Source organism: Oikopleura dioica, chromosome 2 (genome assembly GCF_907165135.1).
Source record: "Oikopleura dioica chromosome 2, OKI2018_I68_1.0, whole genome shotgun sequence".
Classification (NCBI taxonomy): domain Eukaryota; kingdom Metazoa; phylum Chordata; class Appendicularia; order Copelata; family Oikopleuridae; genus Oikopleura; species Oikopleura dioica.
This window is the reverse complement of record NC_137292.1, coordinates 15,885,533-15,902,301: the sequence shown is the minus strand read 5'-3', so window position 1 is coordinate 15,902,301 and position 16,769 is coordinate 15,885,533. Positions and strand designations below refer to the sequence as shown.

The 16,769-nt window shown below is 36.2% G+C and overlaps 1 protein-coding gene across 1 annotated transcript; it reads right to left on the bottom strand.

The window, feature by feature from the left end:
* Window positions 1-3,451: 3,451 nt before the first annotated feature.
* Window positions 3,452-14,790, bottom strand: LOC145697048 (uncharacterized). Its single transcript, XM_081774184.1, has 7 exons — window positions 14,628-14,790; window positions 13,021-13,154; window positions 8,788-8,920; window positions 8,188-8,246; window positions 7,350-7,614; window positions 6,069-6,201; window positions 3,452-4,229 (listed from the first exon to the last, which is right to left on the bottom strand). Exons 1-7 carry the CDS (start codon window positions 14,708-14,710, stop codon window positions 3,984-3,986), a joined length of 1,053 nt encoding a protein of 350 aa, XP_081630310.1. The 5' UTR covers window positions 14,711-14,790; the 3' UTR covers window positions 3,452-3,983.
* Between the last annotated feature and the right edge of the window lie 1,979 nt (window positions 14,791-16,769).

Genomic DNA, 16,769 nt, shown 5'->3' with positions numbered 1-16,769 from the left:
AAATTCTTTTTTGAGATTTATTTTTTCGAATTTCAAATTGAAACTTTCCTTCAAGAAATTTATTTTTTCTTCCGTGCTTATGAGTGTTTTTTGGCAGTTGATCTGCTCATTTTCTTGGCTGGGCTCGGCAACCTGAGTAGAAAACCTGAGTCAGGGTCTGGAAGAGCCACGCGGCTTTTTAGGCTTATTTTAGGGGGTGGTGTCTGGAACCGACAAAAAATTTCGACAAATTTTGCGTGGGCGCCTGCTCGGCTGCTGATTGGCCGATTTGCCAAATCCAGGCTTCTGATTTGTTGAAAATTTCAACGCAAAATTTGTCGAAATTTTTTTTGTCGGTTCCAGACATCACCCCCTAAAATAAGCCTAAAAAGCCGCGTAGCTCTTCCAGACTCAGATTTTCCACACATGTCGCCGAGCCGAGTTTCTAGTGTGGCACTAGAACAATCGATGTTTTTAATTTTTTCGCAAATGTACGCGTCCCGCGATGTCAAATGACATGTTTTGTCGCCGCAGTCGACATTGACCATTCTGTAAAAAAATTAGAATTTCAAATCTCCTTCCAAAGAGCTCTGGCAAGTATTAATCCTTTGACTGGTCGAGTTGCAGACTAAATTTCCACAATCAAAATTCACATTTTCGAGCACTTTTTCGATGATTTTTCCCGCGTGGTCGATGTTCACCAATCGCTCGTCTTCTTCATCGGCATTTCGCGATCCCATCGACTTGAAGAAATTCTTTTTCTCTGGAGTTTCTCTATTTTTAACTTTATAAAAATATTATGATTATTTTTTGATCGAGCGGAAAAGAGTGATTCAAATGCGTTTCTCTCAATTGCGTTTTAACTTGTCTCTCAGCCTTGTGAGTTTATTTTTAATTCTTTCGATTGATAAGCTGCGTGTTTGGAAATCAACCGGTCGATGAGAGACGACGATTGATGGCGAATTCCAACGATTCGTTGATTCAATTATATTCGCAGCAATCGAATGTTGTCTCGAATAAAACAGTATAATTGACAGAGTAGGGCCGATTTCCAATGATTTCAATTTCAGCAATTTCTTCTTCGACCAGATCTATTCTCTGAATCGGAAAATCGAGACAACTTTTCGTTTTTGTTTTTCGTTCGGACGTTTTTTTATGACAAGGACGTGATAGCTAGGGTCGGCAACGACCCGCAGGGTTCCAATTTTAGTTGAGCGGTGAGCGGTATTTGGTCGTGAGCGAGCGATGAGCGAGCGGTGAGCGGTCGCTCGCTCGCTCAGAACAAAGTCTGATTATTGCCGGTCGCTCACCCGCTCGCTCAATTGAGCGAAAGCAGTTGAGCGGAGTGAGCGGCGACTAAGCATTAGTGGCATTCTTCTCGCAATTATATTGGTCGCCTGCGAGCGCATCGCGAAATGATCACTCAGAGCTATTTCATGCTCTGATTGGGAGAAGCCAAAAAGCTCCTTTTCTATTGTAGGAATACCAGAGAAAAAATCAGAACTCCTTTTTACAGATTTTCGACCCTCTTTCCCGATCCCGTATAAGAAAGAAGATTATCGAAGGCGACGATGTCCGAATATTAGCTAGAGAAGGTTTTCAAAAACAAACAGAACATGATGATTGTCTTTGGAAGAAACGAGAGCAATTGCTCGATTTCTTCATCTTTTTTTGCGCGGACAGATCTCGGCCCTTCGTACTGCGGTCAAATCTACTGACCTTTGTCGAAATATTATCAAACGGAAAGAAATAAAAAAAATTCCGCTCAAAGTCCGCTCACTCGCTCAATTTTTTTTCAGCCGTCCGCTCAGCCGCTCGCTCCGCTCAAATATTTTTTGAGAAAAATTGGAACCCTGACCACCCGACCAAAAAAGCCGACCTGGTCGGAAATGGTCGGATTAATAAGGGCACCGACCGGACCGACCATGGATTATGACTTTTTGAATTGGTTGGTTGGTTTTTGGTCGGTTTTAACCTACGAATTTGTAAGAGTTATCCAATTTTCTCCGGCGAATGAAGAAAAAATTGACGTCGAGTTCGCGCTAAAGCTCTTGAATATCTTACTTTTCACTGCAACAGTAAAATGCTTCGATTCGAGGGGCTCGAGCGCTGTCTATAATGTGCCTTTTTTGCCTTGGCACAAGCTAAAGATAGACAAAAATTAACTGAATCGATCTTTACAATCTAAAAATAAATCGTAATCCTCGATCTACCTCAGTTCAACTCAGTGATTTTATTCAAATTAGGTCGGAAAAGGCAAGCTAAGCTCTCCTCAACTCACATCTTTGTCCCTCAAAATATAGTTTTAAATAGCTTAGCTTGGCACAACTCAGCAAATTCACAGTTTAACAACCTCGGCTCAGCGAAAAAACAATATTTAAGGAGGGGTTTATCAATATGGAAAATTTTCTAGTTGGAAAATTTTGACCTTATCTTTGAATTCCTCATCAAAAATTAAATCTTGTTCTCCAGATTTTTTTGATTGGCCCACGTGAAACCTGATTAAAATCGAGTTAAACATGTAAATTATATGATATAATATGTTACATATTTAATGAGTGCACGGCTGGAATTTTTGACCGATGAATACTGACTTAATGTAAAGACTCTCGATCTGTAAAAATAAAAATCGTTTATCCTATTGCAGTGGTTAATGTAAAGAGCAAAGCTTTTTTCGTCAGTTTGAGCCTCAATGAAAAGCAAAAAAAAAATCACTCTTTTAGGAAAATTTTTATTTTGTTTTGCTACCGCTTTTCAAATTTTGATTCGCTTTGCTTTGCCACACGATTGCATGAGAAAAAAGAAGATCAAGTGTTTACATTCTCCTTCTCTGGAAGGGAGTGCCAAGCAGCGTCGGGTAGACCCGGGCGCTGCCGAGCACAACCCTCCATCTTATCTCTCTCTCGGAGGGGAGTTCACTCTTGCCCGAGAGCCACCCATTCTCTACTCCAAATTTTCAGAATAACGTTAAAAAAACGAATAATTCGTTAAATAACGAGTCAAAGTCCTATAAAATGATAATCTAAATGCGTTCCGCGCCTTATTTGATAGAGTAACTCATTTTTGTCGATGTTGTCGGAATTTTTTTACCGAGAGTAACGAATTCGTTGCAACTAATGATAATCACCGGCGACAGTTTTGTTTTATCCATATAAAATTTCGGAAATATAAAGTTTTCCTAATAAAAAATTCTCTGAATGTCACCATCGACGAAATAAAAATAAATGCTCAATGCATCTCTGGTTTTGCTTTTTATCGGATTTTATATCCGTTACTTGGAAGTTATTCAAATTTTCGCCAATTTTTAGAATCATGATCGATCGTAGTATGAGTGTGACGGGCGTTTTGTGTCTGCAAAACTGGTGTTCTGCCAAAACAGACCGTTCGTCTGCAAGTAAGATCTAATTTATCGTGTGATTGGCCCTGTTTCGGCCCAAAACGGTTGAATATGGAGTGATCTTTATAATCAGATTATATTTATTTGTTTAAAAAAAAAATTGGGAAAGAAGATTCTGAAACCTCATTCCCCAAGGCACCACTTCATTGATCGTTACAGTAATAATGGTCAGACTCACAGAAAACGATGATGAATAATCTTTGATTATAATAATTTCTAAGGTACACTCGCGTCCCTCGCTTTCAACCCCCCCTATTGCACTTCTACTTTCACCCTCTACGGGCGATCTTAGCTCGTTGCGATCAAAGGCCCGCCGCCTGAAATCGTCCTCTATTATCACTCTCGCGCGGCGAAGAAGGAGTTGAAAGCGAGAGACGCCACTGTACCTGATAAATTTTTTATTGCTCATGATTATCTTAAGCCAAGCTCATTCAAGATTAATCATCTTTCTGATAAATCATTAATATTTTGCTTTGTTAATAAGTCGTTTAAAGTGAGCAGAAAAGAGAAAAATCAAAACAAGAACGGCTGTTGTAAATCAAAATTATTATGCAAGAGAGATAATATTTGAGAAACAGTATAGGAGAAAAAACAATCGAAAATATAATTAAGAGCAATCAACAGGACTCATTTCTATATCGTCCTTATACCAAAACGTTGATTCATGATAGCAGTAAATCTTGTAAGGAGCATCATTGTAATGATTTCCATTTCTGCATCTTGCTTTACATACAGTTTTTCTTAATGTTGTTGTACACACCCACTCATGGTCTCCTGGAGGGAGAATCAACGGATCGATTGCATCCAAAGCACAATGATCAGTTATATCCTCAGCACCAGCGCAGTTCTCGATCTTAATAAATGATGGAGAACAATAACATTATAATAAGAATTTTATAAAGTTTTTTAATTAAAGAGTTTTTTGCATTAAGGGTAATGGTATACATCGGCGCGGCGCCGCTCGCTCGATCCGCGCTCCGCAAGAACCTATTTCTCACGAGGCCTTAAAATCTGAACGGATCGAGATTTTTTCGAGATTTAAACAGATTCGGAATTCTCAAAGTCTCTTCTATAAACTGATTGAAAATCAAAACAATTTTCAAAGAGGAACAATGTGAAAAGTGCCAGTTTCCTTCAAATGACATTTTCTCCATAATTTTTCATCAAAATTTTTTGAAAATTAGACTGTCTTGTAGAGAATCGTCAGCTCTACAATTCCTGTGTTTCACATTTTTGTTTTAAGCTTTCATTAATTTTACATCGCAATTTGTAAAGAGCGCAGCGGGAGCGCGCCGCGAGAAATAGGAAGCGGAGAGACGCGGGCGAGAATAACTCTCTTTTGAAAAGAGCCGACATAATTTTTGAAAGCCCAAATAAAAAATCTGAAACACAGGAATTGTAGAACTGACGATTCTCTACAAGACAGTCTAATTTTCAAAAAATTTGGATGAAAAATTATGGAGAAAATGTCATTTGAAGGAAACTGGCACTTTTCACATTGTTCCTCTTTGAAAATTGTTTTGATTTTCAATCAGTTTATAGAAGAGACTTTGAGAATTCCGAATCTGTTTAAATCTCGAAAAAATCTCGATCCGTTCAGATTTTAAGGCCTCGTGAGAAATAGGTTCTTGCGGAGCGCGGATCGAGCGAGCGGCGCCGCGCCGATGTATACTTTTACCCTTAAGGGTGTCCCCAACGATTTTTTTAAAACGGGCCATAGTTTGAGCTAAAATTTATAGCACTTCCTAAAGACTTTTTGGTCAAAAAAATTATACCAATTATTATTCAGACCCATTTCTCTGCATTAAATTTGGCAGAATTTCGAAATTGTAATCTTTTAATCCATTACCGCTTCTTCAAAGAAGTCTGACTTTTCTATTCTGACCAATCTTTGAGATCGTTTTTCTCGAGTTCAACAAATTCAATTTTCAAATTTCGGGCAGATCCGGATTCCTTGAACACTCCTCTCTGCATTAAATTTGGCGGATTTTGAAAATTCAACTGCATGCATCTGAGACGATGCATTATCTAAAGCAACGATTTTGCTAAAGTTTGTGCTCGATTCTAGCGTAGTTTCTGAAATTGAATTTTCCTAATTTTTTCAGGGAAAATAGTTTCATCTATTGACAATCTCCCGGTACGCTCAGATTGCGCGCTGATAAGTCCCTTAATCTCCTTTCTCGGCGCCAAAGTGCACGTGTTTGCGACTTTTGGCGCACTGTTCGAAAGTGAAAAAATGGTGTTATCGTGTCGATATGGGCATCATTGGATAGAAAATTTTTCAAGCTTTCAGAAAATATACAGGTTGATATATAAAATCGAAAGTTTGAAAATGACACATTTTACAGTGCATTTCTATCGAGCCGTAATGCATAAGCGCGGTCATAGAAACAGTCATATCTCGAGAACCAGATGAGATATTTCAAATCTGAAAGAAGCTTTAGAATCAGCTTCCCATAATTAACACTAAATAGTTTGTTCACCCGACTAAGAAAACTCGGGCCCGATCGTTGGGGACACCCTTAATACCGGTGAAAGCAAGCCTTTACCCGGGTTTTCAAACATGTCTCCACCCCCTGTAGACATCTTTTTTCCATCGACCAATCACAAGATTGGAGGGCCTAAGTGGCGGCTTAACCCCGGATTTGAGTCTGCTTTCACCGGTATTTAGTGAGAATAATTTGAAACTTACTTTTTCAATATTGTTAACGATAAAACTTTGAGTAAGTGCATTTCTAACTTCCATTGTTCCATCGACTGTTACTTGTTTTCCAGCAATTTCGAATGTCTCATGCAAATCATATTGTTTCGTTTCCCTCGATACACTAAATAATAAGAAGAAGATTATTGCTTTTTAAATTTCATTTAACAATACAGTTTTTTTCCTCTTTTGTAGACCCCAATTTTGTTGACATTTTCTTCAAGACAAAAAAAGGCGTTTCGATGATGAAATTTGCCACTTTTCGAAGCAATATTTATCGAAGAAAAAACATTTTTTTGGAGACTCTTGCCCACTATTTTGGACATTTTTACGAAAAATTGAGACAAAAAATGTCCACAAAAGAGGAAAACAACTGTTCTTTGAGTTTATTCAAAAATCTGAGTTTATGAATGGCTTTTTTAATAAATGACCAAAATGAAACAATTTATCGCAGAAATGCTGCGATTCTTTAAGTGTCATTTTCGGGGACCCTTCTAATGCCTGGAAAAATTGAAAGTCCAGGCATTCGGAGGGTCTTATCCGAAATGTTCTAGAAATTATCCTGTAGCTGTTTTTATGTCGATTCTTTATATAAATTTTCTTTAAAAATTGGTTAGGGTAAGCAGCGAAACTGTATTAGCGACGGTGTAATGGTTATGCATTTTCATAACCAGGTTATGCATGCATAACCTGGGCGCCATACACCCGTTTTTCCTCTTTTATTTGGAAAAAAAATGACATAAAGTTTTTAGCTCTTCTAACGAGCTTTTACAATCTTCAAAAAAATATGAAATTTCCGATTTTTTCAAAACCGTGGACTTCCCCCATTATCGCCTATCAAAGACAAATAAAGGAGATGCGTAACGTCCTTGAAATTCAAAATTTTTGCAAAAATTTTTTGTTTCGTTAAGGACCCCCCCGTCAACAACTTTCCCCAAAAAATCGAAAATTTCAAAAAACCCATATTTTGGCTTCTTAGTGTTCCTGGAAGTTCAATTAATCACAAAAAACTTGTTCGGAGCACTTTTTGACCAAGAAAAATCTGAAATTATAGCAAAATTGGCACTTTTTCGTCAATTTTCGTCAAAAAGTCCGATTTTCAAACGCGATTTTGAGGGTGTTAGAGTCGAGATAGACCCCCAAAAAATGAAGCCTCAAAATCGTTTTTTGACCTGCAGAATCCATTTCCGGGGTCAAAATTTTGAAATTCCGAAAATAGATTTTTCGAAATTTGTTGACGGGGGGGTCCTTAAATAGCCTTCTATAATTTACCTGATTGTTCCGTTTATTTTCGAACATGGTGGTGCTTCTAATGTGAATTGGAATTTTTCCCAAACTGTTCTCGACCTTGAATTTCCATCAGTTGAGCTTGATGAAACGCCAGCGTTAATGCCGATTTCGACAGACTCAGATGTTTTTACAAAACCAAATTCTTCTTCTGCTTTGAATGAGTACTTTTCAGAAATTCCCCAATTCCACGAATTCGTTGTTGTATGCGTTTGTGCAGTCATTTTGACGATGTCTTTCTCAATAGTTACTAAAAAAATATTCAAAAATATCCTTTTTTCTTATTAATTGACAGCGACTTGTTTGAGAGAAAGATTTCTTGTCAGGAAATCAGGTCAATAGATAGTTAATGACGAAACAAGATATAACCTCTCAGAAGCAAAAAGCTTTTCTGAGTCTGAAGCGAGAAAACAAATTGAGATATAGAAGCGTTACAAATTACGCGCCAAGAATGCGCAGTCAATTATCATATCCTTTTTAAATTAATTTATTGATATTTTAGGACACAGCGTTTTTATAACAACTATCACTTTCAGTAAAGCAATCAAAAAAAGCTCACGTCAAAAGTCTTAAATAAACAATATTAGCTTTTTCGAGCTTCTGATAGATCCTCGACTCGCAATAATTCAAATGTTAGAAGCCCTTATCCGATATTCAAACATTTAATTGTTATAAAATTTTTTTTTGTGATAACTATCGCTTGAATGATTAAAAATGATGTATCGAAGCAGAACGCGCTTGTGTAAACCGATCAGGCTACTACATCGCAATTGCAAATGATATTTGAGGAAATTAATATCCCTTAAAATTGTATCTTACTTACCAGTTTGTGGTCCATTTGAATTGTTTACAATCTCTTGAACGGCGTAAAACTCGTCAGAACTTAAGAAAATATAGCAGATAGCTAAATATTTGACAGAATCGATAAATCTGTAAAGAATGCATCATTTTTGGCCAGAATCTGCCTCCTTTATGATTTTTATCGTGACAAATGCTATACATTATATTTTTATTTAATCTTGGATGGCATCATTTTCCGATACTATCATTTCAATTTCGATATACTAAAGAAATATCAAATGCCTCAATGCATTTATATATTCATCCTTTAACGAAGATCCAACTAACTAGTTGCAATGTCGGTTAACGATCATTATATTAATAAGAATCGAAAAAATACTAATTCTTCAAGAGTATGAGTTTATTAGACGCTTCCCTGGGCGTCGGGGACTCGCAGTACCAAAGCTTTTTGAAAAAAAGGTGATGATATAAAAAATTTTATTCAACAGCTTAAATTTCAAATTAAAAGAAAAAAATTTTTGCATCAATATTAAATTACTCAATTAAAGAAAGGTCTCATAAGTTTTTATATTATTTTGTAAAAATAAGATAAATCAATATTTAATTTCCTTTAAATACTTACTCTTCTTGATCATCCGTCCTGGCAGATAGGCTCTTTGATTCCGTTTTGTCGATACTAACGAGAAGAATCGGTGCGCGGATTCTATCATTGTCGAGAATCGCATTCTGTGTGTTGATAAATTTTTGGGTTGTATCTAAACAAAATCTTGTTATTCTCGAAATTCCGAAAAAAATATTTCTTAAAAAATCTTTAAAATCTTTAAAATTAAAATATTGAAGATTGACAATATCACATTGTTTGTGATTCCTCGTTATCAATAAATAATTTGATCCGAAAAAAAATTTTTGAATTGGGTTGCAATAGTTTTTTCCGAAAAAAGCGATTTTTGTCATGCCCGCAATTAACCCCACGAGTCTAAGTCGACATTTTTTGTCGAAATCCGGTTTTTATTAGCTGTACTGATCTATCTGTGATCCGGATCGAGCTGAAAAATGTAATGTGTATTCACACTGGTATAAAGCACCTCTGACCAAAAAAAGAGCGCGCTAATCCCTTTTGGTGGCGCTTGGTACCGGATTAATCACTTTCTGCACCAACGTGAAAGTACGTGCGATAACCTTCCGACAATTATTTCGGATCAAAGAATCGGATTTACTACGTTCAAAAAGGTACATATAGGTTTTCAAATGCGTAGAATTTAAATAAGATATTTAAAATTAGATAAAATGAAGAAAAGCTAGTCTGGGCTAGGAATCGAAGTAATGACTTCAAATGGTGAAAGTTTTAAGAAGGCAGACAGAACAATTCTTCTTCAACTTTTTCAAGAAACTCTGTGATCTCTTAATCGGAAAGAAATCTCTCAGCTTCATTCTCATTATCATTTTCGGAGTCAGACATTTTTGAAAACAAGCGCGTAAAGAATGCTAATACAGGTAGCAAAAACGGAAGCATTTATACATCATGCAGTAATCCTGCTAAAACCCTGGCCTTATTAATTGGTTCAGTCTATTTCCACTCAAATATTGTCATGAAGATTTTAAAATTAGCGCGTCGCTAAAAATAGATGGAACGGTGATTATAAAATTTGGTCAGACCCAATTAATCGTGTTCTGCTCATGATAGAGAAAAACAAAGACCACCATGTGAAAGAGCACGTTTTAATTAGTATAAGTACAAATTTTCAATAAGTTATCTAATCGGGAAGGCCATTTCGACAAAAAATGTCGACTTAGACTCGTGGGGTTACGCCCTCCGATTGGACTCGTGGGGTTAAATGAAGCCTTCGCATTTATGAAAAATGTATTTTAACATGAATTTTGCAATAAATGGTCTAAAGCTGAACTTAAAAACTCTATTTTTTATTAAACAATCAGAAGTATCGATTTACAGTTGGTTTCCAAATTTCCGGAGTCCAAATTTCCGGACATTTTTCAGATTTTAGGGCATCTTTGTGGGACACTACAAAATCGACCATTGTCCAAATTTCCGGATTTTTTTCAAAACTTTACTGATTAGGGATCATTTTCTCTAAAAAAGGGTTCAATTTACGGTTAAATTAACTTCTTTTTGGGCGCCAACTGAGCTTGTTCGCGAGGTTGAAGAACAAGAGTAAAACTTAGGATCATTAAGTGGTTTTTCTTTCACAATCTCTTTGTATTTAGCCTGTACTAACGTTTTTTTTTAAGAATACTTGGTAGGACATAAAATTTTTTCCGGTGGACCAAATTTCCGGACATTTTTTTGGAAACCAGGGAACAAAATTAGTCCGGAAATAAGGAAACCAACTGTATATTATATTTTTTAGATTAAGCGATTCGGCGAACATGCTGTTTTCAACCGACTCTGATTCTTTATAAAAACATTCAAATATATACTTTTACAAAAATTCCTATATCTTTTATTGAAGACATATTATGAAAGAAAAATGGCTGACACTGACTATGTCGCCGAATGTCGCCGAATATCGCTGAATGTCGCCGAATGTCGCCGAATGTCGCCGAATGTCGCCAAAAAAAAAACAAAAACACCATGTTCTAGAAAACTTCGATTTTTGGTCATAAAATCGTTTCTTATAGAAAATAATATTCTGATCGTTAAAAAATGTAATTTTAACAGAAATAAGCATAAAACTAGCCATAAGAAACCTAAACTAAATATTCCTTCAAGAAATCTATGTGCGCTTCGCGCCTGGATAGAAGGAAACTCAAAGAGTGAGCCTGTCAATTTTTGCGCCTCCGTCATTTTCTAGAACGAATTTATTTTGATGCCGAAACGTTTTTTTTATTTTGAGGCTATTTTCAACAAAATGGCGACATTCGGCGACATTCGGAGACATTCGGCGACATTCGGCGACATAGTCAGTGCGTCCCAGAAAAATTTGAGAAAATATTTTCCTCGAGAATCTTGAATTAAAGTTCTTACGCGGCCGACAAAAGGATATCTCACGCGCTGATTCCTTCAATGGTAATAACAATGATTCGAGATGGCGTTAAAAGATAAAATTGGCCCTGATCAAAAGCCAAATCAATTTATTTTATTTAAAATTTTTTAAAATCGAAAAAATGATTAGGAGAAATCGAAAAGAATGTGAAATTTTATTTCGTAAAAAATGTCACGCGGTGGTCAACGTCTTTAGCCAGGTTCGCGGCAATTAGTCGTAAAATTGATGAAGATCTGAAAGCTACAGAAGATAACTTGATTATTTGACTTGATGACCCCTTACAATAATTTATTAAGGAAAAAAAATATGAAGATGCTTCATGAATCCGTCTTTATCGACATTAAAAATAAAGAGATCTATGGTTGCTATATCACAATTAGTTTAAACGCTTCATTTCCTTAACAAAAAGTTTCTTTCTTTTCGGTTTGCTTTCTCCTCTCTTATTTTGTCTCAAATTTTGCCCTATTGTACCGCGATTTCATTTTGAGTGACTGCACTCTCTTTTTGGTGACAGAAATCAAGCCTTTTCTGTCACCAAAAAAGTGAACTCTTTTTTCTTGCACCTCCTTTAACTTTCCGCGCCACCTAAGAAAATCGACGGAGTCGGCGCCGCGCGAGTTCTCACACGACCATCGCGGATCTCGACCCTTTTCAACCAGCGACAACGTTAATCCCCCTGACCGATTTTTTATTTTTTAAAAATATATCTATTATACTTAAACGATCTTTTAGAAATAAAGATATGATAATTTTCCTCAGCGTGATTTCAGCTTTCAAATGATACTAATAACAAGATATCGATCTTCGGGAGTAAAACTGGGCCATGATCTCCCGTCGAGAAAATTAGGAAATGTCAAATTTTATCAAAATAAACAAAAATGGATCGAACTTGGGTGGAGGGTTGCAATTAGCCTGGCCACCGTGGCCAGACTTCGCCAAAGATTTCTAGTCTGGTCACCCTGGCCAGAGTCTTGCCGGCAAACTTCGCCCGAAACCCCTAGTCTGGCCAGGTTGGGGTTGGGGGCACTGGACAAATGACAAAATAAACTCACACGAGAGGAGGCTAGGGTTAGTTAGGATTAATTAATGTACCCTAAGTAACCCTAGACTAGACCCCAGCATATTAGGACCTAGGGGGCGGAGCCGCGAGATAAGAGACAATTGGCAATTGGAATAACTCAAGTCTGGTCCACTTGGCCAGACTAGGAATTTCGGTCGAAGTCTGGCCACGGTGACCAGGCAAATTGCATACTTCCACTTGGGTAGCTAGTACGCACATAAATACTCGCCGGAAACCTCAATCATGTCCGTAAGTGAATAAAATTCTGAATTTTGCCCAAGAAAATCCGGCGCTTGTCGAAAATCACCGAAAATCAACGATGACTGGTATCAAAATATTCGTTATTCAATGAAAAGACGGATTCCGAAAAATATTTTCTGAACTAATTTATTTCTCATGAAACAAATTTTTGGGTTATTATTTAGACGTAAAATGGAAGCGCGGGATCACTTTGAAGGGATCAGCGCCCGACGCCGGAGCAACGTTCCGCCCAGAGCGAGAGTTCGAAAAGTCCGAAAGCGAAATTTCCCCTGGGCCTTGCGCCCGAGCGCCCTCACCCGCTTGCAGTCAGTCCGAATGAAATCGCGGTATGTTCCATCTTGGAATCTATAAAACTAAAAATTTGACATATTTTTGCATACTATGAAATCACGTTTTTGGCACAATAAGGGTAACTGGCGCTGAGATAAATGTCTCATTATTCACCAGTTATTTTCGATTTAAAAGAAAATCAATGCGGAAAAAATCTCGCAATTGAAACATTCCCAAATTAAGAACGAAAAAATTCACTTACTTGTAACAATTTTTCTCTTGCATTCATTAAAAGGAAAATGTCTCAGGGCATTGATTAGCCCTTCTGTAAAGAAATTTCCAAGAAAATCCGCTCGCGTGTCCAGAAAGTCCAACCATTGATCCGGATAGTCTAAACTAAAAAAGGTGTTATCTTTAAAATAAATTTTTTTTAATATTGATTTCAATGTGATTAAAGAAATTTTGATCTTTACTTTAAATTCTTCTTCTCTCAAAAAAAAATTTTAAAATTGAGAGTATCTTCAATTTTGATGCCTCTTAAATGAATGTACTAAGTGCGAATAAAAAGCGCTTGAATAAGACTGCGTATAAAATGAAGGTGCTCAATTCAAGAAACAAATTTGTTATATTCAATGCTGCAAAATTCCCTTTAAATCAACCATCACATCTATTTTATATGATGAAAAATTCAAATGAATCATTTCTTATTGATTTTCAACAAAAATTTCAGTCAAGTCTTCCGATTCCGGGAATCGCAATTGCGCACAAGTGACCTGTGAGTACTGCAATCTTAAGGGACCCAGTTAGGTTGATTCAGGCGCGGGTTCAGGGCTCCCCTGATGATCAGTTCTCGAGATTTTTTAATTTATCTTCTGAGACTTTCTCCTTAGACTCTCAGGTTTCATATGTTGTAATCTTAATTTCTATAAGGCTTAGAGCTATATCGCTAGAACTGATTGAAATGAATAAACTTCATTAGCTATCTTGTTTTACAATTTTCATTATATCAAATCAAAGTTACTTTAAGTAAAAAGCGGAGAAAATTCTCTACAAATCATACCAAGTTTGCAACTTTAATGAGCTCATTAATGATAAGAATCATGCAGAAACTGATAACCATGAAAATTAACCACATCTAACGCGGGCACCGTGTCACAAAGCGCTACAAAAGACTTGTTTGCGATGGAATTCCACCGAGCGCGCTAAGTACTTCCAAGAATCGCTTCCTGATCACAATCAGTGTTGACATTAAAATTGCATACTAGTGGGGATTTTAAGAGAATTTCCTTCGCTTTCAACTGGTAGTAATTTTGATTAGGTAAAATAGAAATTGGAGGACAAGATCATTTTTGAAGTAAATAAATTTTGTTCAGTTCTGGCGACAAAACTCTTAGCTGTATAAAAATTCAGATAACAGCAAATAAAAGAGAGTCCGAAGGTATGATTTGCAGAAGAAAAATTCAAAAAAATCTTGAAAATTGAGCATCAGTAGGAGAACCGGTAATTATTTCGACTTTTTTCTGGGGTTGGGTAGGGAGGTTATCGATGCAGTTTTTGAATGCTTAGATCATGCGCACCATTTTGACAATTGATACCATGGGGTCATTTTTTACCATGAGGGCTTCAAGGGCCTTCAAAAGACTCAATATCCAAGTTTTTTTGGAAAGCCAGTAATTTTAGGGCTAACTGGGTCTCTTACTCCGTTAACAAGTCCGTGGAGATTTTATCTCCACGCGTGGAAATGAGTAGCAAATCCCATGTTCGGATTCATAATTTGAGTCAATCACCGACGGGCTCTTGTGCAGGCAAAAGCCTACTGCCCCTGCTATCGGGTTAATTTTCTTTTAATAAAAAATCTACTTGCTGTACCTGTGTCCTTGAAAATAGCCAATAAATGACATATATTGCGTTATTTCTGTCATATACTGGATAACCAAATCTGAAGTAAACATCGAGCCGAATGCTTTTTGAATGTCTTCTTGTTTGACAGCAATTCTGTTATCGAATGCTATTTTCGATGGACCTTTTCAAAGATATTTAAATCATAAGAAATCTTATAAGAATTTTTAACAAAAATACATTTTATATGTTAAAAAATTAACTTTAAGAGAAACCTTATCTTGAGTTTCCTAATTCCGATAATATCAGTACCATTTAAGCATCTTAAGACCATTTAAAATTCAGCTCAAGAGAGAAGTAATCAGGTTATTTTATCGCACTTTCCCGATATTCAATATTAAAAACATTAAATGTCAAAAATGAATAGTATACTGTTCTAAGATAGCTCCACAATTAGTGCCGATTTAAAAATCATATTGATTTGGCGCTTCTCTAAAAAAGATCTTTTTCGCGATATTCGTTAAATGGTCCATAAAGCGCAAGTCAGCTTTTATTTGAAAATAGAGTCTGTTAAGGCGCTTGCAATAAATAGAAACTTATAACAATATTATTGATAGTCAATAGTTTGTTCTATCTCATCCTTCATAATGAAATTGAGCATTATTACAGGAATACTCTCCAATGTCAGCAAACTTGTCCATGAGCGCATCTGGTAGCCTGTCAAACAAAGAAACGGATCTTTGAATCGAACTTTGAGCGATTTTATTCGAATCAGATGAAGGAAGGTTTTCCTCTTGAGGAATTGGATCGCATAGAAATGATGAAAGGAAGTAGGCGGAAAGCTTCATAGGTTACACTTGTTTATCTTGGCTAGAAATAAATGTTTAAAATGATGGTTTGCCACGTAAACTTCGAAAGAATGCAATAAGCTTGCCCCTGTCTCCCTCACCTAAATCCTCGCACCTAAACCAAGACTCGAGATTCATCTTCAAGCGTGCCCTCGTGGTCAAGATTATCTTAAGCTCCCAATCTTGTCCTCAAACGTCAAAATTTACCTTATGAAAAGGTATATTTTTAATAAAGATATTTTTTAATAAAAATGTAAATAATTAATGTAGTTATCTTATTAATGGGGTGGTGGTCGAGACTCAGATTTTTATCAACCTAAAAAACTCAAATTTTTTCAAAAAAAATTTTTTCTTTCAATGTAAATAGGCTAAAAAGGGTCTTATTTATGTGGGCTGCTTAATTCGAAAAAAAAATATTTTTTCGGGAAGATGGTGAAAAATTTCGTCGAAGTCGACCAATCGTGACCTTAAAAACGCTATCTCCTTATCATTGTTTTTAAAATAAAGTTTTTTAAAGGGGGAGTTGAAACACTTGAGCACGTTGGCCACTAAATTTTATGAATTTCCATCCACGTCTTCACTTTTAAACAGATGATTTAAAAACTCAAAATATGGCGCGCGACGACAAATCGACCCGCTTTGCCTGAATTTTCGCTCGGCGCGCGGCATTTTTTCCCTCGCGCGCTCTCAATTTACTTTTTTAAATTCATTTTTTGCATAACGAAGTTAAAAATGCAAAAAGAAGTCAGAAGGAATCCAAAAATACGATTGAAAATTGAAAAAACATCAAATAAAATTCTTAACCAAAAGCCCCTTAAATCAAGATTAATTCTTTATCCAAAATACATAGGCTTATTAATTTCATTTTGGTGATAAAAAGTAAAATCAAAATGGTCCTTACCTACGGGCTCTGCCGGGGTCTAGCCCAGGGGGAAACTTATGAATGCGGCTTAAAAAAATAATTGGATTCGCTCATGGCAAAACAATTTTCTCATTAATATTCTCTAAGAAAAGACTTCACTTCACATAAATATTGATGACTTTTTTCTAAAAAATGGATTCTGGATCTTCAAGCTCTTTAAATTAAAAAAAAATGCTTTCGTTAACAAAGATTTTCATAAATTCAATTGGTATTGAAAAGTGCTTTAATAGAGAAGCTTGTTTATCTTCTTATATTCATCTTTGGTTTTTTTTGAATGCAAAATTATAAGAAAAACTCAATAAATTGGAAGCAATTTTTAAGGCAGAATGTCGAAGATTTATGTTGCTTAGCGATTTTTAACTTTATTTTTTGGACATTTTTTTCGGGGGCGCTCGGTTAGAT